The sequence below is a fragment of the Psittacula echo genome (genome assembly GCF_963264785.1).
Source record: "Psittacula echo genome assembly, chromosome: 13".
Lineage (NCBI taxonomy): Eukaryota > Metazoa > Chordata > Aves > Psittaciformes > Psittacidae > Psittacula > Psittacula echo.
The window spans coordinates 7822179-7846230 of NC_137749.1; the positions used below are offsets into that span (position 1 = coordinate 7822179).

Sequence of the window (24052 nt, forward strand, 5' to 3'; positions counted from 1 at the left end):
TAAATGTAGACCACTGGTTACCAGTGACAACCCTTTGATTTACCTTTGGTTTTACATCTTTTAAATAATGTATTTGTACATATGATAATCAATTTCCATTTCACTGCTTAGCCAGTGACATGTTTCTAGCCCTTTAAATCTTCTCATCAGCCAGCTCGTCCAGTCTTTCAATATAAATTGCTCCATCTGTACCTGATCTAGTTTGCCAGCATCTTTCTGGTACCGTGGTGCCTCCAGCTAAAGACAGTATTCTACATGCCAGTGAGCAAATCTGCATAGAAAGACTATTGCTTCTCTGCTCTGCAACGTCTCTACAGTAGGCATTTAAAATATCACCAAGGTAATAAAATGCACACTGATTTCTAGTTCACGTTCTCATAACTTTGGCCTATTGCAGTTGCATTTTTTTCCAGGTTTCTCCCTTCAGGCAAGATAGAGCATTACACAGAGAGATGATTAACTTTCCTATGTTATCTTCAACCTTCCTCTTAAAAAATGATTTGATATACAAGGGACATAATAAGCATATATTGCAGCAGATGACAAGGTTTATCAAATCAAAAGATAAATTTTAACCAGGCAAAACTGAGGCCAATATTTGCCTTCTGGAATAATTAATCTCAACATACATGAAAACAAGTAAGTTGTTATCAACACATTCTGAATTGCTACCAAATATCTGGAGAGCCCTCCATTATAGTCAAGGACTGAAAAGGATTCAACTCCTTGAAACAAATATCCTGAAAAATGATGTATTTAGCTCTCTAATCCAAACTATTCACAGCAGAACCAGGTGGGAGGTCGAGGTTTCATATGCTGACTGGATAAATAATGATTTTTAGTGACTTTGGCAACAGTTGTTCAGGATGTTAGCAATTGCACACATGATCTGGCTAGTAAGCATTGGTCCAGATCTCAGCACTTTTGACTTCTGAGGTGGTAACTGAATGGGAAGGAAAACGAGAAAAGAAAAAAAAAAAACACAATTTGTCCCAAAATTAGCTTTGTCAGAGTCCTCATATTTGTGATAAAAGTAATGCACCCCTTGTTTTTTACAGTAAAGTTGTCTTTAAATCCAACAAAGTAAATGTAGTTTTCTGGAGACAGGAAAAGGAAACCTCAAAATGTTAAATAGATTTGATTGGTATGATTTTTAAAAGTTATTTCCCAAGGGGAAAGCCCAAATGGAAAATCCTTTGTCTAACAGTACTGAAGACCAGAGGGAATGTGCTAGTAATTAGGCAGACAGAAAATTTATATCCTTTAGATGTACGCTTGGCTCAGTTACACACACTGTAAATTCAACAGACCATGATAACCTTGCGGCAGGATTACACAGACGGCACCAGGGCAAGGCAGTAAACCATGTTATTGCCTAAATCCAACAGGTAATAAGAAGGGTGCAGGAAAAGCAGCTGACGTTTGAAGTATGTTCCCATCCAAATATTTCCTATCTACTTGGTTTTGTTTCCACGTCAGAAAAGCCTTTAAAAACCAGAGGGAGCAGAGGTCAGAGTGGAAGATCCTTACTGGTGTTGCGGTCCTTTTCCACGAGAGACGAACACGCGCACATGTACACACAGTTTCACACACAGGGAGGCGAACAGCAGACAGTGACAAGCTGTTGCTATCCTTTCTCCTGCTCCCAGCTGGGACCAGGAAGGCTTTTGAAGACAATATGGTGTTTGTGGCCCAAGTGCCCTTGCCTTGCTCCTTCCCAGGAGAAGGAACCAAACCTGCAACGCCTGCGGGACACAGTTCTTGCACATGCAGACTGCCCAGCACAGGAAGCCTGCTTTCCATGTCGGTAGGAAAATAGCAGTTAGGCCTCTGACTCCTTTGCTTGTCAGAAGAACTGTGAAGGGGCATGGGAAAAACTGAATGATCCTGGACTGACCGTACTTTTTCACAGCACAACTGGTACACAACATGTTTATTGGACAGACACACGCACAATGGCTTTAGCGCTCTCTTGCATGAAATAAATCCGCTCTGTGGTTGTGGTGTTAGGTCATAGCCAGCTCCTGCCTGTCGGTTTAGGAAGAGTCTGATGGACTGTACAATTTTATTCCCTCAAGAATAAGGCTGCAGCTGGTTTTTTGGCCGAAAGAGAAAGATGGAAACAGAACAAACCCAAAACAAGAAGAGGAGAGTGGCCGGCTGCTGCTGCTCCTTCTTTGTTGTTGTTTGAGTCTTCACAGTGCTCTTAGCTTCATGGCTGGCTGAGTGGATGGCTCTTTAATTAATTTTATTTTACACTGAAATTTCATAGGTTGTTCCACCAACTCCAGACACCTTCTTAACATTTGAGTGTCTAGCAGGGCTGACAGGCGTCCCCTGGGAGCTTGATGTTGAGCCCAACCTGGATATTCCTTTTGGCTGTCCATTAATTTTATTGTGAGGTGTCTTCAACTGCATTTCATCCCTGCATCAAAAGACACATCAAAAAATACAGTGTTAGTGACCAAAGTGTGACAGCAGAATAGCTTCATTCAGGATAAACAATTTTCTCTGGCACCCCAAGTCCCAGTGTCGCAAAATATTCAAGCATTGGAGCAACCCGGTTGAAGCCAATACACTCCATGAAAAGCCACTGAAATGAGAGCATTCATTTGGCCATTAGGTTAGTGGATCAGATCCCAGTAATGTAAATTTAATTACTTGCTAAAATGCTTTGTTGAACCAAACCAACAGTGTAAGTATTTGTGGGATGCAGGAGGGTTTAACTGTCACCACTGTTGATCTTAAACCAAATTATGTTTTACAATCATAAATAAAATACTCAGAAAAAACACTTCCCAGTTAAGTATCCAGCTAAGCAAAATTGATGCCCATCTCTGAAAGACGTAAGAGAGGTGAAGTGTTAAAACTACTTAATGACAGAAAGCACAAAGTTAATCAAGTCAGGAAGCACTTTAGGATGCCTGTAATTAAAGACCATATTCTGGATAGACTCCTTAAAATAACTTCCTTTTTTATGACCTACTGCCAGGGAGCATGGACAACAGGCGTTCCTCAAAAGACCTTTAAATCTAGGCCACTACACACTAAAACATAATGTGTCTCATCCCCAAGATGTAAATAGCACAAAGTAATTAGATAAAAGCCTACCAAAGAACTCGTGTGTGTTCTGGGAGTGCTAGCACAACTGGGGGTTGCTGTATTCTCACATCTTACTCCTGCACAGTGGATGTCTGCTTGGGTTTGCCTCAGTCTGAAGTTTAAGACTGGCTCATGCCGACAGCAGTGACCAGGGGCTGCAGAGCCTTCCAGAAGGGAAGACTTTCTGTCTGCCTGAAAATTGAGGCAGCCTGAGCTATTTCAGACCACCCCAGCTCTTTCTGGAGGCCAGAGGGTTTGCTGGTTTAACTATATTCAAAAGCAAATTCTCTCTTTACATGTGTCTGCAAAACAAAACAAATGACTCCGGACTTTTACACAGCTCTTGATAGGTTCAGAATTGTTCCAAAACTAATAGCACTTTTTACGTGGCAACCTGGTCTGACAGCTGTATCCTGGGGCTGGAGCAGCAGATCCATCAGCTCACACCAGCTTCTGCTACATGTTTAAGCTGTGCTTGCACTGGAGAATGGAGTCATGGTTGTTTGAGCCAGAAAAACACACATACATAAATATATAAAACAGTATCGTGTGGTTTCATAAAACGCTGCTGTATCCCCAAACAGCTGAGATATGCAGGGACCAAATTCTGTATTTGCCTCACTGAAGTATTATAAAAGCCCTAATTGAGTGCTGAAATTGTCCTGAAGAACACAGTCTGCCACCTGAAACAAGTCAGAAAGGAGCTGGGGAGTGTGTTAGGGGAAGAGGAAGAAAGGAAAGTCATTTGTAGTGATACTGACAGAGAAAACCTGCTAGGTTTACAAAGCACAGAGAGTTTGTCAGGGGTTTACCTCACTAGCTAAAAAACTTCAGTTTATTAAGCTATTTATTTATTAATCTAGGTTCTTGACTTTAAAAACTTCAGTAAAACCCATGTCAGTCCCACTGCTTCTACATTTTAAACAAGCACAATGTAAAAGCAGTAGGACCAGCAAGCTGACAGCATAACCAAGACTGGTTATGACTTTCAGAGACTAAGCAAAGGCAACTAGCTTTTTATATGAGCATCTTTCCTACAGTAGCAGCTGAAACATCCAGGTCTCAAACAGAGGGTAGAGAGGCAAAATAAAGTCTACAGTTCTTCTTTCACTGAAATAGACTTGTTTCTTTAATACATATATAGGGGAAAAAATGGTTGTCTACCTCCTGAAAGTTAGATCTTCCACCAGTAGACAAATCATCCTAACAATTACAATTCACTTGAAAACACTGAGGAAAAACTTACTGGCAGTAAACTTCAGGAGACCAACAATAATTATCTCCCACATTTCAGTAACTTTCCCCAAAATGTTCGATAATACTGGAGTGAGAAACCTGGGACCTTAACCAGAGGACAGTATTGTGCAGTGAGTACCAGATGCAAAGAAAACCTAGATATTTCTAGTGAACCGTCCAGGCCCCCAGCTTGCTGAAATACTGCATCCTTGGGATGATGTAGCTCTTTTCAGACTTTCCAAGCCCTACAGTCTCCAGAAGAAAGAAAAAAGCGCATGCAGAAAGGTAAGTGCATACAGAAGTTGCAGCTGATGATCATGCTCAGATACCTCCTTGCAGGGTATGCTTGCACATGCTGTGATCCCAACTTTGCCTCTGTGTCCAAGCAATGGCTGGGTCCAGCCTCCCTTTCAACTGCAAACTAAAACAGTTCCACCCCTTTGTGCATAATGGAAGGGATAATCTGCCTCACATCTTGCAAATAATTATCCAGTTCAGCTAAGGCACTAAATCACTATGACTTTTACATCTTAACTAACCACCTGCAGTACAAGCAACAGCAAACGTGCAAACGTTTTGTCATCATGAGGATGTTAGGAGGGTGTTACAGAATTAAAGCTCACCCACAAACCTCCCACCCTTGCTGGCCTGCAGCAAATGTAATCCGTGTTGTGCCTCCAGTGAAGGGCTCTCCACTTGCATGCAAACAGATTCTCATTGCTAAGCAGCACCCCCAGCAGTACATACCTTTGTGCTCCCACTGATTGCACCTCTGTAATTTCCACAGTGTTTACAAATGAGACAGCCTTCGGGCCTCCATAAGAGGGTGACCTAGGCATCCCTGTGGGGGACGACGGGACCTGGTGGCCTGGAGACTTGTAGGAGCCATTGCTCACCCTGCCCTGTAGTGCTTGATGGGACTGGACGTTATTATTGGCTAAATCAGCTTGCAGAGAGGTTGTGGAAGTCCTTGGTGCTCTTGTCATTGCACTTGAGAGTGAAGACACTGAGGACTGCAGTATAGGGTTCCTTGTGCTAAAACTGGTAGCAGCCATCAGATTGTCTCTAGATCCATATCTCATTGCCATGCTGCGTGGGTCTTCAGAGAGCGTGCTGACTTGCTGAAGGCTGTAAGAGCTAGGGGTGTCATAGACACCTGAGTCTGCAAACACTGAATCAGGGTGCGAGTGGAGGAGCTTCTCCCTCTCTTCCATCTCTTTCCTCTCCTGGATGGATGCCATAATGGTTTTGGAAAGGTTATCATAGCGGACTGGGGAGGGGTCTCGCTGATGTGGAGCTGGACTCCCCAGCACTGGGCTGAAGCTCTGCGGTGGTTGGCGTTGGAGCTCACTTCCCCTTAGATGGCACATTTTGGCTGATAAATAGGGGGAGTGGTACCCAACAGAGCTGACAGCAGAATGGGTGATGCACTTCCTCCCCGAGGGTGACATGGGGTTTAGCAAGCTGTCATATGAAAGACTCCCATTTCTGTTTGACAGGGAATTGGGAGAAAAGATGCTTTTGTAAGGGGTGGAAGCTGTCCCTTCAGACTTTATTGGATGAAGGGGCACTTTGTCTGTCCCCTTCCTGCCAGCAGATTTCAGGCTCAGGGATCGTGAATTGATGGCAAAGGAATCTATCTGGAGTGGGGAAGACTGATAGGTCTTGTGGAGGGAACTCTTCTGGTAGCTGGGGATGTCCAAGCTGGGTTCGGACTGGTAATCAAGGCTCCTGCCATCCTCTTCTATCAAAGCCCCTTGACTGTGTCCCTCCTGCATGGTGATCTAAAACAAATGTAAATATGAGAAACAGAAGCCAATGATACATAAGTACAGGTTTGCTCTCCATAGTGAGTGGATGGGAAGAAAAGAGCTGGAGGCCTTCCCTCAGACTTTCAGTCCAGCTGTGACACAGGTTCATTACAAGGAATCTCCTAACTCCTGTTCAGCATATGGATGAGCATCTTAGCAGCAAGGGGGAATTATTCATAAGTGCTAAATAATATTGACAGGAATAGATATGTCAATAAAGGACACTGAAAACACAGAATGAGAGACTTTCTAAGCTGAGACTCAAGTCTCGGTCAAGGTAAATCAGACTGTAATCTGATAATACTGCCCTTGGAAAAAGCACTTCAACTTTTCTACAAATAGCTCTTGAGTTGCAGGATGTCTGACTTTGCATGCTGAGTCAGAAATACTTTAGGCTTCATTTCAACACACGGGGGACCAGCACACTCTCATCCATCTTGTCCGCTTTACTCAGAGCTATGAATATTCAATAATTCTGAATTCCTGGTAATAGGTCTTCAAAATTAAGCACCTAAGCTTAATTAAAGCAGAGAGGCTCCTTCCCACCATTTAAACAACAAAATGAAGCAATTTTCTCTTTTTAATTGCCTGTGTAGGAGAGGGTAGCCACATCAGAGAAGAAAACATAGGCCATAATTTATTTATGTGCATTGAAACTAGATAGGACTTTACTTCGTTTTACTCTATGAAAGATTGCTTACAGTTCTGCTCATCTGAAATGCCATTCTGTGCTAAAGCAAGTAATTTTTGCTGTTATTTTTAAGGAAAAGTTCGACATAATGCACAATAAATTGGCTAAATCAGCTCCTCAAACGAAGAAATATTATCAGTCACATATTTAGTCAGAGATGCAGTCAATGCAATTTGTTCTTTATTTGATTTCTTTTAAAGGCAAAAATCTGTTTTATTCTCAATTTTTCTTCTTTTTTTTTTTTTCCCTTTGAACTAGAAGACAGGGAAATATGCAAAACAGCTCCCTGTCTTATAGAGTGTGGTGCTAAATTTGTCCTTCTCTGGAAAAAGGAGACCAAGTGACAGCCTGTAAGGAGGAGGAAAGAGCAGTGACATAGCTTGTAAGTATATCTGTGCTACTTATCCTCATGCCCTGATCCCTCTTTCCTAACAGCTTTCACTGCTCAAAAGCAGAATTATATTCACAGGCTGAAGATCTGATACAGAAGAGACAACGTGATATTCCTCACACCAGCTAGTCTCTTTCCCTCTATACCTTATATTGAGATATGGCTTGGCAGACAAATACGTGCCATCCTGTCTGCTTGCCAAGTGAACTCCTTTTTGTAATATTCCCACTTGACAACAAGAAAGTTATGACTACTACAAAATTGAACAATCCACAAGGCCGACTGTATGCACACCAGTCAGCCTATAGTAACAACATCTTTTTGGGTTAGGATTGAAACAGTAACTCTTAGAGTGAAGATGCTGTACCCTGTTATCGTTTCATAGCACTGCCCAGTCTCCTGGCCTAATGAGAACCTATCCTGCACCTATACTCTGTATCTGTGGCTGTGTACTGAATGAATAGGACAAGCTTGCCTTCCATGGCTCTCCAAATTTTGGCATCATGACCAAAACCACTGTGGCCTATACAGCTCAAAAGTGCTGGCTGATGCCTGTAAATAGAGTATTTTGAATTGGATGTCAAGCTGGTTTTTATGTAATAAAGTGAGGATGATAGGATATTAAACTTTTTGGATACAGTGAACACACTGTTCTCACTTTCCTTTTCATAAGCCAATCTTTTCTTCATTAAGTGGACAAACCCAGAGAATAAGATCTACAATTACTGTAGTATGACTAAAACACAAACTTGGTGATAGCTGGAATTCCATCATCTCTCACCATCTTTCTTTTCAAAACAAAAAAGACACTGAAAAGGTTTTCTTCACCATCTAAGGAACACTCTGTCTTATTTCAATATTGCTACAGTCAATTATAGATCTCTACCATGTTTTCCTTTCTCTTATGTTACCCCCTTCCTGTTATTGCAGGGGTGACATTGAAGCTCCTGGTGAAAATAACTGTAAGACCACTGCATTGTGTGTGCTATGTGTATTTTAAGGGTATCATCTCCACTGGTGTGTGAAGACTTGGATGCATATTACAAGCATAGAGTTAAGACCAGTGACTTTCAAACTGCTGTTCTCAGGCCCTAGGGGGCCAACAAAGGTTTGTAATAAATCCATGAGAAATAAGTGAGAAAACAAGTTTATCAGCAGTGAACTTAGTTTTACACACTGCTTCCAAAGGAAACAGTTGTAAACCGTTTCAATACTCCTAAGCAAAAGTGAAAACAGAATTCCAGAGCAAGTCTCTCTAATTGTCTAGACTTGCATTTTCTTGATAGGAGGAAATGAGGCCAAGTATTAGGAAGTTTTGGGGTTTTTTTTTTCCATATAACCTAAATGTTTTGAGAAGTTGCTGAGGAAGGTCAAACATGAGTAATCTTCCATTAATTTTAACTAAAACATCTCTTGGGATGCTTTAAAAGTTGTTTCTGTTTTGCAAGCTGACATCTTAAGGAATCATTGAGCATGTTGCCTGTTGGCTAAAAGCTCTCATCCAGAAAAGCGCTAAGCATGCCCAGCTCCCTCTGAAGTGAATGTGAGTTGGCACCTTCTGGAGAAGCCAATGGGAAATGACACTTCTCGGCATCTCAGGATCAGGCCGAGACACTGGTAAAGCAGCAGCGCATGCCTGTCAGCAGGACTGACATGTCAAGCTCAACAGAGGAAAGGTGCAAAAGCAGACATGTTTTCCTAGGGAGCACAGTGCAAATATACACTGTCGCACAACAATGCCAAGTGTTGTTATTTACTTTCACGCTCTGACATTCACTAGAGCCCTGCAATGAATATATCCTCATCTCCATGCTGCCCAGTGTCAGATGGGAGCAGATTCTCCCAGGCTCGCTCACCTGATCAGCTGTAGCATGGTAGTGCACTTTGGGATTGTTGGTGAAAGCCGGTCGGTACTTGTACATGGCAGGCGTAGGAGGGCTGATAAGTTTGGGTGAAAGGCTGCCTTCTGCAAAAGAGGAAAAGAAAAGAGGACTTTCTATTGAAATGTGTGGACAGAAAGCTATCATCCCTAATTCCTTGCTATCCATGGTCTGATGCAAACAGATCTGTTCTAGAAAGAATAAAACTGGCAGTATTTTTGAGCAGAATTTCACTAAAATCAATGGGATCCTTGTGGAAATAGCCGTACATTGCTGCCAGATCAATAATCTGGAGCGAAGAAACAAGGTATAATCTATTAAGTGGGGTGACATATTTTGGGGAATAGTAATTTTGCCATAACTTGAAATATCAGATTTGAAATATCAGCTAGTTTTGTCTGAGAAAAAAAAATGAGGGGTTTTGTTAATACTAATAAAGCTTTAATTTCACATTTCCATAAAATAAATAATTCAGCTTGCAATACCTAAGCATTTCATGCTAATATTTTTGATTCCTTAGGTCAAAATAAAAATCTTAATTTTAAAATTGATCAAAAATTTAAAAAGGTGGTTAAAAGAGTTTAAAAACTCTGCAAAACTGATCTGAAATATCCAGTCTAGGCTTGAATGAACTACTTCAAGCTACTTTTCTCTCCCTTTACTGCTCCGAACAACTATAAATAGAAAAAACCCTTTACCCAGATCCCATTACTGTTTCGAAAGAATACCAGAAGCCTTTTAAAGAGGCTAAATATTTTCTTATTATTGAAAATAAAACACTGATCATGTAACTATACCTTCACTGGTCCCCAGCTGCCCTTTCAGCTCAGAGTACTTGCTTGGATCTCCTTTGGGTGGGAGAGGTGGTTGCACATCCATACTTTTATCCTCAAGACCTTCCAGGCTAATTTTGGACTGAAAACAACCAAAGAGTCAATCATTACTCATGACTTGGTTAAATAACAGCACATGTCAGAGTGCTGGATGTACCTCAGAACAAGAACTACCTATTCTACAATGACAAACATGATTTAGCATCCATTGCAGACAAGGACTGTCACCTGTAAAATTAGCATTGTCATAACAAGCCAGTATAATTTTAAATGCACTATCCTAGTACACTTGGCGTGCTAAATAACATTATCATCATGCTAGCTAATATGTGGTAGAAGGCAATGGTGTTTTCCAGTATTTTTCAGCAACTTTCCAGGCAGCTCTCAGCAAGTAACTACCCAAAGAGTGTAACGAATAACTATCCACAAAATTTTTCAAGGTGTCTTCTTCCGAATCCACTGCTCTTTATGTGACTAAACAATTCCTTCTCTCTATTTAATAATAGGAGAAACTGAAAAAGAGAACTCAGCTTCTGAGACAATATTTCTTTCACTGGACCACAAGACTTCCTATAGTCTGGAAGCTCAAAATCTCTGCAGTACAACAGCTGACCTGGTGGTACAAGGCTTCCCACAAAGTATTAGATTCGTTAAAATTAATTTGGACACCAAGAGGCAACTCTCATGGGACAGAAAGTAGCTATTGCAAAGAACAGCCAGATCCAGAAGATGCTTAGAGGCACTCTATTACAGAGCTGCAAAAACAGCTGGATCAAGAGCTGCTGTTACTGAATCTGGGTTACTTTCACAGGAGGAAGTATACAACCAGGACTCAACCTCTATTATTTTCTAAAACAAACAAACAAAAAGCATCATCTCAGAGATTTTCTATTACAAACTCATTCTCAAGCTTCATAATGCCCAATCCATACTCTTCAAAAGCAGTGCTTGAAGGCTGCCTTACCTTGCTCCGGTTGAGGTTGGCTTGGATCCCGTTGTCACTGATCTTCACTGTGATCTGACGCTCAGATAAATCAGGTCTGAGGAAAGGAGGCTTCACACTCACAGCTTGCTTTTTCTTGGGCTCAACTATGTACCTGATTAATTTTTCAACAGTCAGCATTACAATAAACAATAACCTACGAACAAGGCATAGAGACAAAACAAATCTTCCTGCTTCCAGGGTATGATTTAAGAATGAGTCAGAATCTAGGTAAGCAGACTCCATTTCATTGGATGTAATAATTAAAAAGCAATAAAAAGAGCTTAGCGATCAAAAGGAGAGGATGCATTAAAAATCCCAAGCAATTTCTGTGACAGTGATGGACATGAGTGCAATTCGCATGAAGAGAAAGAGAGGCCTACCACCAGTGGAAGTGATTTTCTATATCTTACCTAGTTAACATGAAACAGCTTCCCTGTGGTGGAAAACAATGGGTGCAGCAATAAGACCCAGCACATGGGGAGTTAACATGGAGAATATGATGTGCAGTCGGTTTTAGCTTACCACATGGTCACTTGTGTATGTAGCATGTTCAGTGTTTTCAAATAAAGGGATGTAAAAGAAACAGGTCTATAGGAAGCAACAAATTTAAATGGCAATGGCTGACTTTAGATATCCAATTTCTTTCTAGTTGACTAGAATTCTGTAAGTGCAATTGGGCAGTGGCTGTACAATGCATAAATATCAATACACACAAAAGATTTCTCTGTTTTATCTAGTGAACAGGACATTCTAGTAATGATGGCTCAGTGATTTTCAATACACAGGACAATTTGAACTGGTCTTCACAAAACACAAACATTTTGCTTGCTGAAAATCTGAGAATAGCCATGATGATGATAGTACTCACACCCCTCTTAACAGGAGTGTCTCCCAGCTTCAAATATCTAGCTCTCTTAAAGTATCTTGACCTGATTTTTACGTTTCAGTAAGTTTGAGAAGCAGCCATTCCAGTGTCTTCACTGTAACACACGTAACAGTCTTTTAGGAATTATTTGTTGCACAGCAAAGGGAAGAGAAAAAAATGAAGGCAGATAATAGTGCCAGGGTCTGTAATCACTCAACACCCTGACAAGGCTCAAATAAGTCTTCTTGCAGTATGACTATTACCATGTCTGCATGCTGGACATCTCCTGCACCTAGGATATTTATACTCCATCTGATCTACTGCATTAAAATCCTGGTTTTAAAATGTGAAATGATAAATCCATTTTCCCAAAAATAGAAAGCCATAAATAAATCCCAAGTTCCATGATAGAGACTTCATTGAAAATCTGTTTTACGGTAATGAAAGTGCCAGTGAGATTGAAAACCACAGCAGCCTTAAATTAGATTTAAGTCTTAAGGAGAAAGCCTGATTTTAGATTCTTGCCTTTTCTGCAGCAGATTAGAATACCTGGATGTTGACTGTACAGTGCAAAAGTCATGTTGGGAATAGGGTAACATATGGAAACTTACCTTGTTACCGAAATCCACTAGGTAAGTTAGTAAAATCAAGGTTATAGGCTTTTGATATAATTTGACATGCTCATTACAAATAAACATTTCTGGGATGAGGGTTATGAATAACATGAAGAAAGCAACTGCTTGGACAGGTTTGAGCAATGCAACAGTGGAACAGCTATCACAGAGCTCTGCCTTCAAGAGTGTTTTGCTTTACTTCTCTGATATTTCATCAATGGTCCTTTACTTGTGAGCCCAACCAAGCACTTTTTCTTCCTCTGTTCCAAAAACTACTCCATCTCCCTCACTCCTAGCTGAAGCATTTCTCTTACCTGGGAGCCAAGGGGCTGCAGAGCACATGCTCCACATTTCCACAACATCCTCGAGTAAAGGGATTCACTCCTCCACGGAATTTACCTGTCACCTGCAAACATATCCAGGACAGTGCTCAAACCTCTGGTTACATAAAAATCATCATCCAACCCTCAGAAAGCCAAGAACAAGTATGCCTTATTCTGACCCTACTGTCCTTCCCAAACAGATCCCAAATATTCATTGAATGCTGCACTTCCTCTCTCCTGCTCTAACACACCATCTTTATCAGCTGCTTGTAGCTACAAAGCACACCAACTACAGATCCCTTCCCAAAAGGGCAGTGTGCTGAATGTGACTGAGTTTCAAAGTGGCAAGGTTCACCTATCCATGCTGTCCCTGTAATTAGATTCGTGCCTGCTGTAAGCCAAAATTCCTGCTTTGGCCCCTTCCATTGCTGTCACTTCCACTCCTCTGCCTTGGCAAGTCCCCTCCAAACAAACAGGAATGTCAATTCAACATTTGTAATGCTGGATGAGAGCAATGTTTCCTTTTTGTCAGCATCCCATTGCTAGCGGCAAATAGTACGAACCCTGCCTTACGCAGGAGGGTGCCAGGAACTCCCTGGATGTTTGCTTGGAAATGAGCTAGTTTAATAAAAGCCAAGCCTCATTAGACTGGCGGGATCCATTCAAAGCTTCATAAGCATTATAAAGGGTTTGTACTCTCTACAGGCAGATACTTGAAAGTAACCATATGGGGATAAATACCAATAACGCCAGAGAGATTAATAGTAGTTGCCATTAAAAGCGTTACTGTTGCTGTTTGCAAGTAAGGCATTTTAATCATCTCATAGTTCTGATCTAGCAACAAGTTTACAGAGTATCAGAAATACTTTAATTACTTGGACATAAAATAACAACGATTAAATGATTTTGCAATATATTATGCTGGTCTCTTTGATATAACATAAAACTCTTTAAAAGGCCAAGAGAGAATTGTTGGAAGTTACAAGGGTTGGAAGACTAACCTCATGACTAAGCCATAGGCCTGTAACATTTGGCACATGTGCATTTAATCCTGCGCTTAAGCTGATTTGTGCCAGATGCTGGCAAAGCTCTTCATATCTCTGTGCCCATTTTCTCAAACACAACATGAAAATAAAATTTCTCTAACTCCCAGATTACAGTACTAATTATATCAATTTGGTTTCTAGAGTAGCTTGAAATCCACTGATAGAAAGCAGTCTAAGAAGGAAGGATATTTATTTACTCTATTCAGAAACTAAAAATACCAGGATATGAGCAGATGTTGGGTTATGGGTTATTTTGATTCCATAAAAGAATTTCAGAGGCATTTGTAAAGCTCACAAACATCTCAAATCAGCCTCTGTGCACTCCTCAATCAGTTTGCTTACTATGAATGCTCAAACTCAATGGACTCCGGAATGAACAAATACAAAAATTTACCATAAAATACCAAAAAAGTCTGTATCACTGCCTATAAAAGTTACTGGGGAAAAAGGAAAAGTGTAGCTAAACACATTGTAACTGGAAAGCTTAGAGCAGATAATGTTACAGATAGGCAGTACACGCGACTGAACAGAAACTAAAACTAGATTATATTTAATCTGCAGAATGGCATAGGAAAATGAATTTATCTTAAGTGGTTTGTTAGCTCAGCAAATCAAACCAAGCTAGGATACATTTTTCAATAGTTATTTCAATCAAGTTAAACACAAAATTCTCAACCTTCTTAATGTTAATGTAGCCACAAAGACAGTAAGTTAAAATTTTACCTTTTTCTCAATTTAAATCTTTCCTTTCTCTTCAGTCTAAAACTTTCATGAACAGTTTTCATTACTGTACAAAGACAAGCTTAAAATAGACCATGATTTGGGCTATGAGACCAAAATGCCTTGGGTTTCATGCTACTATTGTAGCATGAACTACTATTGTAGCATGTACTATTGTTAGCACTATCAAACCTTATTCTTGGCCAAAATCAGTTTTACAATTAAGAGCAGCTGATTCCAAGGAGGACAGAAAAAGCATTAGAAGATCTACAGCTATGGTAAGCCTGCTTTGTTCAGAGGCCATGTTAGGCAACAATTCAGGATGACTTCAGCTTCTTTGCTGTAAACCTCCCACACTATTCTGGATAGAAGTTTGTATTGTCTCTTGTGGGATAGGAGACCATCTTATCCCAGTTCTCAAAGGCCTGGCCTCAGACAGATATCTTCAGCTCTTACAGTCTGCAGAGAAGCCATATAAGCATGTAAGCATGGAGCCATCAGCCTGCAGGACAGCCAGAAGCACACTGCTCAGCATGAGCTACAGAGGTGCAAGAGCAGTAGAAATGCATTTGAAAAACAAAAACTGAAAAAGAAGTGTGATGTGAAAAAACCCAGGCATGTGATGGGCACTTTGAGTGGAGCTGAGACAGGGCAAAGCCCTGGAATGCACACCATTAACATTGGGAAGAAAGCTGAAAATGCTGTGTGCAGCTGACCGGCACTTTGTGTGACCCAGTGTCAAGCTTTCTAACTGAGCTACCCCTTACGAACTGCAGGGCCAGTGATCCCATGACTAGATCGCTATCACCCATATCGTGCTATTGATATGCACAGGCATATTGGTCTGGATCCCTCACACAGGGGCTGTGGATTATATGCATTTGAGTAACTGCAGCGGAACTGAAGTTTTACAGGCTTTTTGGCGCAAGATGTCATGTTGGCACTTGGTTTGGAGAAGCAAAACAAGTTAAAACTAATAGCCTCTCCATGTGTGTGTGCACATATGCATGAGAACAAGAGACAGACAAAGAGAGTGAGACAAAAAGCTAGTTCAGACCTTAATATGTACAGTGTGGGTTAGCTGGGGGAGTTCAAAATATCAGGAGACAGGGCAAAAGCATGATTTAATCTTTTCCTTTCTTTCTTTCATTGAAACTTACGGTTTCTTCAGTCTGACTCATAATATTTGAACTTCTGGGGCTGATGATACTCCACATAAAATCTATTTCAAGGCCATGAGCAGATTTTAAATGGTAAATAAGCCTGCAATGATCCTCTGTGGTTAGAAGGGGGAAATCTTTGCTTGTAGTGCATTCAAGAAAAAAATCTAAGAAAACTAGGCAATCTTCCTTGATCTTCATGAAAGCTACAGTAAAAGTGTTACTGCTGAGATCTGGATCATTTTTTGCTTTACCTAAGCTGACTTGCTGACTTTCCTTCCCAACTCAACATCTTAGCCACCAACACAGAGAAAGATTGCTTCTTACCTGTTCATTTGTTGTGCGTCCTCGGGCCACTAGAACAATATGGAAGCCAGTGAGACCGATGACTGGAATAAAGAATAACCCAGCCACACACATGACAGCCATTCTGTATGCAGGAGTTAAAGAAACTGGGGTAAGTGAAGGGAAAAAGAGGCTATGAAGGAGAGCGAGAGGAAAAGGAGCAAAAATATATCTCAGAAATAGGGAGGGTGTCCCTCACCTTTAATTATTTAACTGAATTTAACTGCTCCTAGCCTGAGTCCTTGTAGTTGACATGGCTAAAAATAATGTGAACTCATTGATTTTGGCTCTAACCATCTTGTAAAGACCATTCTGCAACAATCTATCAACAGATGTAGCACACCTCAGAGCCAGCAGTTCATGTATTACACTAACATGCAGGGGGGCTGCTTCCAGGGCAAACTCTCTTTTAAAATACAGTAACTTTTAAATAGAGTAAATGGTACCCAGCAGTTTAGAGTCACACCCAATTGGAAGTAAAATTCAGGGAGGCAGCACATTCTTCTGCTGGGTTGTCATGGCAAAGATTAAGATCAAAGACCAAAACAAAAGGTCAGAGTTTTGGGAATAATTGATGGTTATACAGGTACAATGAGTACAGAGGGAAACCTGCACTAAGCATTTACAGGGCAAGAGTAACGGAGGATCAGGAGAGGAGTAGATCTCCACTAGTTCCAGCAAGACAAATCTTCAGATTCATTCTTTCACATTTCCCTCAAGGCCATCTTGGGTCTTGAAAGACCAAAAAGAAGGATACGTAATGGTAGTATGAGCTGCTCCCAGCTTTTCCATATGGTTTAGTACGAAGATGAGCCCAAAGGTGAATACTCCAACCATGTGCGTACTTAGGGACAGCAAGAAGAGAAAAAAATAGCGATAGTTCCTCCGTCCTATGCAATTGTTGACCCATGGGCAGTGATGGTCAAAATCCTTGTAAAGAAAGGGAGAGATAGGGAACAATATCCAAAAGTGAAAGGAAATATATTGTCTTGGAAATAAATCTGAGCCATTGTCAGTAAAATTACATCAGGCTACTCTGCAGCTTTACAACATGCTAGAATCTCTTTATAAGGCTTACGAACAAGTGGTTTCTATCTCTATGGATGGAAAGGTACTTGAGTGCTTACAGGGTTCAGAAAGAGTTACAAAAAATGAAAGGTTATTTATCTGCTAGCAGCAGAAGCACTAATTTTTTAGTATTGCTAGCATGAGTCATCAATAACAATGACGTTATTATAACCTAGAATGTTCTGAAGATGCAATACTGCTGCAGGATTCTCTGCCCCACATTTTTGTATTTATACTTATCTGAATGAAACCACTTTAAACAATGCACATGATGAGAAGTACTTTCTTACCAAGCTGGTCCCCAAAGAAAATCAACAGCTGGGTAAGACACAGGCAAAGTTCTGCACAAGATCTTTAACAGTTATGAACCCAAGCCTGACTGTTTGTCTCAGTTAAAAGTTCAAAGTCTCTCATAAAGTCAGATCCCTTCTACCAGGAGATTTAATAATGAGGGCAAGCCACAGACACATTCCAAGTGCATTTATACAGTTTCATAAGCACATAAATCCACTGTCTTCAACGGGATTATTCTTGATGTTTGAAGACAGGATTAGGTGCAAGAAATAACCCCTTCTTATTTCTGTATTCTTCAGAATCAATAACTCACACTCATTACAACAACAAATTAATATTTATTGTTTGTTTTGTGGTAATGTTATTTTTAAACATTCCTCAATGATGACAAAGGGTTTTTTATATTTTTAAGTTTTGCACAATGTATTTACCAAAATTCACAAAATACAAGAATATGGATTGGAGCTTTTTCAAATCACATTAGAAAATGACAAGTCCTTTAATAAAGATCATTTCAGGCTATATCTGAAATGCTGACATAGCAAATGTCTATTATGCAGATCTGATTGTATGCAGTTCAAAATATCTATGGATTGCAACTGTAAGTAACCACTGCAAACACTTCAGTAAAGAAAACTAAAAAATCTGACTACTTTTGTCACAGATTCATTTTTGAGTCCCTCTGGTCACGGCAGGCTTTAGGTTTTAAATGATTTTATTTCTGAAAGTGTTGCCAGCTTTTGTTGTTTGTTCATTTTTATCAAATTAACTCAAAAGTTTTTTATTTGGGAAAAGAATTTTTGTTGCACATTCTAGATTGAAAGTGGAAAGATGTGAATTACAACCCTGAAAGGGTTCTACATGGAACAGCCAGTAGTCACTCCTATCACTGTCTGCAAGCTCTTCTAGAATAGATGAGTGAGAAATAAGCATCACAAGAATCAATAAAACATGCTGTTTAAGATCATGATTTATTGATTCAGAAGTCATTAATGCTTTTTGCCTATATTCCTCCACAGCAGTCATAATTTAATTATACAAGCAGAGCTTCTTACTTGCCCACCAGAATAGTAAGGAACATTCAACTGATCTGACCATCAATAAAACTTCTGGAGAGCTAGACAGAGTCACCTTGCATTCTGCTACTTTATTTTGGTTCCTTTTGGATTATCTCCCATTGTCATTTCTGCTGCAGAACAGAAATGCCTCAATGGAGGCCTTATGGCAGCATGAAATGGCAAGTGTTTATACCAGTGAGTTCTGAGCAATCTTCTTCTGAGAAAATTTCATTTGTTCAAAATGAATTTTCATGCTGAGCCACTGGGGAGGGCAGAAGAAGGAAATTCCATGGGACAACTGAGAATTTACCATCATCTGAACAATGCTCAGGAGCTTGGATTAGTGAAAACACTTATATTTTAAAACAAGGAATATGTGACTCAGGTTTTCTACAAAAAATCCAGCTCTATTCAACAATTCACAGCAATCTGAAGAACCTGATGCAACTTACAAATAGCTGTCGCTATTCCTCTCTACCCAGGGACCTTGGCAGCTCCTTACTCTCCAGCTTCTCAAATCCTGCATCCTTCTAAGGCCTTCCGCAACAGGACAGCCTTGTCCTATTTATTGATGGTTATTAGGCACAGCACTGCTTCCAGATAATTACAACTTAGATATATATTGCCCTGAAGGAGAAAATGACTGACGCAAGATAAATCCAGGCAGCCTTCCTCTCAGAAGTAACTGAGCTGCTTTCTTTGGGACTATTCCCTTGCTTATGGCAAAGAGGATTAGGACAAAGATGGTATACACAGTATTCTAGCTGACGTTGGTACTTTTTTCATTTTCTGATTAGTAATTCCTTTCATCTTAATGGTACAGCTGAATATATTTTAGACATATTAAAGATTTCATCTTTCTTTTGAAAAAAAAAAAAAAATAGACCTTGCAGCAGAAATGATCCTTAAGAAGTGGAATTTTTAGCTCAGCAATAAAAAATCCCCCCTGGCAATATGCTGCTGTGGATATAGCACTCTGTACTTACAAACCTGGGAGAGGTTTATAGCCCAAAAGCACATCTTACTGTTTGGGGCTATTTTTTAAAATCCTGTGCCTCACCAAGACCCTAAAGCTATTAAGAAACATGAAAACCCATAATTCAGAGCAACCAACATTAGAGCTATGAATGAGTTCATGCTCTGAGCTTGGGTGTTGAAACAAACATGAAGTCCTTCTATTGACTGGAGAACCACGTGCTAAATCCTGAGCTTGGTTTTCCTAAAGCTCACACACCATTCTAGCTTCTCTGTTTGTCCACTAATGTAGGCACCAGTTTGTTCTGAATTGAATGTTGAGTGCTACGCTCATACATGACAAGTTACAATGGTTCACCTTAAATTTCCTGCTTTCCTGAACTCTGCCTCTACATCAACTCTTTCATTTACCCCTTCTTTACGTTCATGATCCCTTAGCTGCTTCAATGAAAATATAGCCAGCATTATAAATGTTTATTCTAATTATTACTAGCAATAAAGCCGACATCAAACATTATTGTGTATTTAACACACATCATACTTGAGGGCTATGTTTCAAATAGTACTGATTAGTAGGAGTCCATCAACAAGATTACAGCTGAGAACTTTCAAGAACTGAAATACTTGGGGAAGCACCTAACTGCATGTTTCCAGTAGGATATGCAACCCCATCACTGAGACAAAGCCAAGAGATCACATAATCAACAGAACTGTTACCTCAACACAGTTGTCACAGACGCTGCAGTGGGAGCAGCGTGGAGGACGGTAGAAGTGGCAGGTAGCACACCATTTCATCCGTACTTGGATTCCTTTAATCTCCACGTTCTTGTAGAGTGGAGCTCGGAAGTCATCATCTTTATCTTCATCTTCATCTGCTGCTCAATGCAAAACTAAAAGTTAGTGGAAATAATAGGGTAAAGCTAAAAGAATACAGTCAGTGCCTTGGATACAGGGGCACTGCATGTGCTCTTGGGCTTGTCAGACAAATAACAGAGCGGTGGAAGTGATGGACTGTCAGAACTGGTTCTTCAGGCTACAGAACACTCCAGTGATCAAGGCTCATTTTAGCATCTCCCATAAGAGTGCTGTGCAGCCTTACTTACCAGCCCCTGGACAAAGAGAGGTGCCTGAGTCTTATTTTATGAATAAGATGAGCTGCAGACTAGAGTCAAAGGGGAGATGGAAATCACCCAAGCTTTTGTGAGAAGTTCTGCTGCATGCATTTGGGATTAATTCAATGCTAGCCTACCAGCAGATAAAGTGAAAGGAATTACATCAACAAGTATTAGAAGATTGTGCTAGCTCAAACCTCAGAAAGCAACCCAGATGACCCTAAGTGACAACGAAAAGAGTGTCAGTCCACGATCATCCCAAAGACCTGTTGCACCAGGAAGTCTGAGTCCACAATGAGATTTACCATTCTGAAGCTACCTGTGTGCCCATGGAAAGTCCTTGCATCACTGCTTACTTATTTATAGTGCATCCTGTGCTCACCTCTTCCTAGCATACCCAGAATGCTCTTGCTTTAGTAGGAGTACATAACTGGGAAGATCTCACCTCTCACAAAGGCAGAATGGCTTACTGATCTGAGCACAGGACTGGGACTCAGGAAGTCCTGTATTCTGATTTTCCCACTTTGTGGCCTTGAGCTAGTCATTTAGCTTTTCTTTGCCATTAGTAAGATGAGGATGACAATATCGCAGTCATCTTATTAGGGACAATGCAGAGAGCAGATGGTTTATCATCTCAGCTAAGTGCTGCCCTGTTTAAGAAAAGAGGCCATTTAAAAATAAATGCACAAAATAAAAGCCACGCTATAACAGCAAATACATATTGGGAAGAAAAGGAAAAATATGAGAATGATGTTCATGAAAGTTCATCTTTTATTCTAGATTCCTGTGATCTTTGTTTCCTTTTGACACAGGAAATCTAAGAAGTTCACAGCTATTTAACACCTTGTTAAACATTACAGTGCAGCTGGCATTGGCTAACTGAATCCAAATTAGGTGGAATTTGATAATATTGCCCCAGTGGGCCATCAATCACTGTCACTTAGTTCTAAATTAAATTTTCTCTAAATGTGCTATCATGATACAATCTCCACTGACTTCAGAGGGAGTTTCTCCCTTCACTTAGATGAGCTTGGGATCTGGCTCAGCTACCATATTTACCTTTCAGGAATATTCTCTGGATTAATGTTTGTGTATGGAAGTAGAGTGCTGTACTGGCATCATTCTCTATCATTTCCCTTCATGACTAGTCAGTGGGGCTCCTAGCGAGAGCTAGACTCTAAATCCCTTAGGCACTTCTATAAATACAATCTTTATATTCTTCAATACTTATATAAACTAGCCCATGCTGTATAATTCATGTGGGCGTACGAAAACAAGACACCAGAACAATTAAACCATTTAAGCTCTTGTAAAAAAACCCTGACTATGCAGACAAAAAGTCTGTACATTGTACATATCTACATGCAATTAAACACATTAGTCCTGCAGAACTGACACATACTTGAAGAGTTTGTATAATACAGATTCACATCAAAAATACTGGAAGCCAGTTTGTAGTTGGTATCTGTAATTAGTCAGCAACAAACATTGCCAGTCTCAACCCAGGCTGTAAATCACATTTGTCAGTGTAGTCCCAGTATCAGTGACTTACTAATTCCTTTCCTTCTCATTCATTTTGGTGTGTTACTGGCAATTCACTCACACAGAGCCAAACCTGATTCATATCAGAAACATTCAGAGAGCCAACAAGTTAAAATATGAGTCAAAAATGAGTAATGGGTATGGGAGTTTGATTCAGGCCCTCTTCAACACCATATGAGTGAGTTGGGTTTATCTCCCCCATAGCCCAAGTTCTATCTGCCAGAGAACCTGTAAGTTCATATGACAGAGCTAGAAATGGGTTTATTTCCAGCTTTCAGTGATCTGAGCAGAAGAATACATTGGCAGAGGAACGTATCTTACTACACACTTTCTCATACTTCGATGCACTGACACAGGGCAGCCAACTCTAGTGTTTTTATAACATATCATATGAATTTTGGTGGCTTCCTTGAACAAATCACGTGATTTCTTTAGAATCTCAGCTTCTATATTGCTTATTTGTTGTTTTGGTTTTGAAGTAAATTTATACCTATCAGAAATGTGCTAAGAAGCTGGAAAATCAAGAAGACTCAACCTAATTTCAGTAACAGAAAGCAAGTAGCTTTATTGTATATTCATTTTACATCACTCCTACAATTGTTGAACTCCTCACACTGGCAGCTCTGCGGGTGGCGTGGGGTGGTGATAGCTTTTTTCACATGCACACTTGTGATCTGAAATAACATCTGCTCCTCTTTCCTCCCAGCACTGGTAATTTCTAATCTTTTCCATCTTTTCCTTATCAGTTTGCTTCCTTCACACATCTAAGCTCCTGTTCCATCACCTGCTTCCAGGATGACTTCCATCCCTTTTTCAACTTTTCCCCTTGCTCGCAGCCTCTTTCAGACCACGCACATGCATGTCATAGAGATGTAAGACCAAGGCCTTATAAATTAAGAGACAGATGAAAGGCGAGCTGTAAGAACTCCTCTTCCTGCTTTGCTCCTGACTCCCTTGTGTTAAGGGAGATGGGAAGGAAGGCAAGGTGATAAGAAAGTTTCAGTTTCTATCTGATCTCCCTGCGTGTTTCTCCTTTAAATGCGAAGTCCAAAATACAGAACTTGTTTCAGAACAAGAAGTGCAAAGGAAAGTATGAATTTACAATACACTCAGTACTGATCTTCATGGGGCATGCTGAGCACCCAGCTGCAGGCTCTGGCCTGAGGGAACTACACTGCACAAAGATATTGAATTTCCAGACTGAGATTTTCAAAACTGAGCAACTTAATTCCAGCTCTCCTCCTACCAAAGGGAATGAGCAGGGTTGCTTTCAATAACCTCACACCCAAAGCATGTTTAACCACTGCTCTCTCTGCTGAGATGGAGGAACTAAAAATCCCAGGATTATAAATCCTAAATGCTTAAGCTCTTTTGAAAATCTCAGTAGCATCTATTTGTACCTTTAAGCACCTCAACATGGCATCACTTAATCTTGTACAAATGACCAAATCTTGCCTTTGTCTTTACACACAATTGTTTCCTTAACTGGAGTGCTGCAACACTTAATTAGGGATTCAAAACCTTCAGCTGAAAGGAATAGCAGACAGTTACTCATCATTAAACCCTGCTACCCAGAGAAACCTGGCACTTGCTATTCAGGGAAGTCAGCAGGACAGGTGCCTTGTTCTTGTCAGGTAGCACACAAAATAGATACTGAATTCAGTGAACAGAGGTGAGAAAGCATAGCTTGCACAGAGCATACATCCATTGGTTTAGCAAGAATGCCTAGAGCAACCTCTGCTGCAAACTCTATGTGAATAATTATTGGAAGACAGATAAAATGAGGTGATAATTCTCTCATTAGGATGTGTTAAAAGAGATAGCTGCACTGTGGTTCCCATTACAAAAGCTAAGAGATCTTTATCCTAATTTAATCAGCTGTGAATCAGTACTAATTTAAGCAGGCATATCTTTCTAAACATATACATTTTTAGACACTCTCAGGCAAGCCTTATCCATTATCTTTTTTCAGCGTTCAGTGCTTTTGCATTTGTTTTAAGG

At 40.3% G+C, this 24052-nt stretch overlaps 1 protein-coding gene across 2 annotated transcripts in view; it reads right to left on the reverse strand.

Annotated features, from left to right (window-relative positions):
* Positions 1-2253: 2253 nt before the first annotated feature.
* The window catches only part of ZDHHC8 (zDHHC palmitoyltransferase 8), a gene marked incomplete at both ends in the record, with an annotated part of 112585 nt that continues 90786 nt past the window's right edge, over positions 2254-24052 (reverse strand). The window contains 9 exons of one of the 2 annotated variants that reach the window (XM_080628640.1): positions 2254-2425; positions 5086-6122; positions 9088-9197; positions 9909-10026; positions 10909-11041; positions 12723-12814; positions 15985-16087; positions 16760-16932; positions 20115-20272. In XM_080628640.1, coding sequence (XP_080484766.1) covers positions 2254-2425; positions 5086-6122; positions 9088-9197; positions 9909-10026; positions 10909-11041; positions 12723-12814; positions 15985-16087; positions 16760-16932; positions 20115-20272 — 2096 coding nt within the window. Of the gene's footprint in view, positions 2426-5085; positions 6123-9087; positions 9198-9908; positions 10027-10908; positions 11084-12722; positions 12815-15984; positions 16088-16759; positions 16933-20114; positions 20273-24052 lie in introns of both variants that reach the window. The other variant, XM_080628639.1, reaches the window with a different exon arrangement.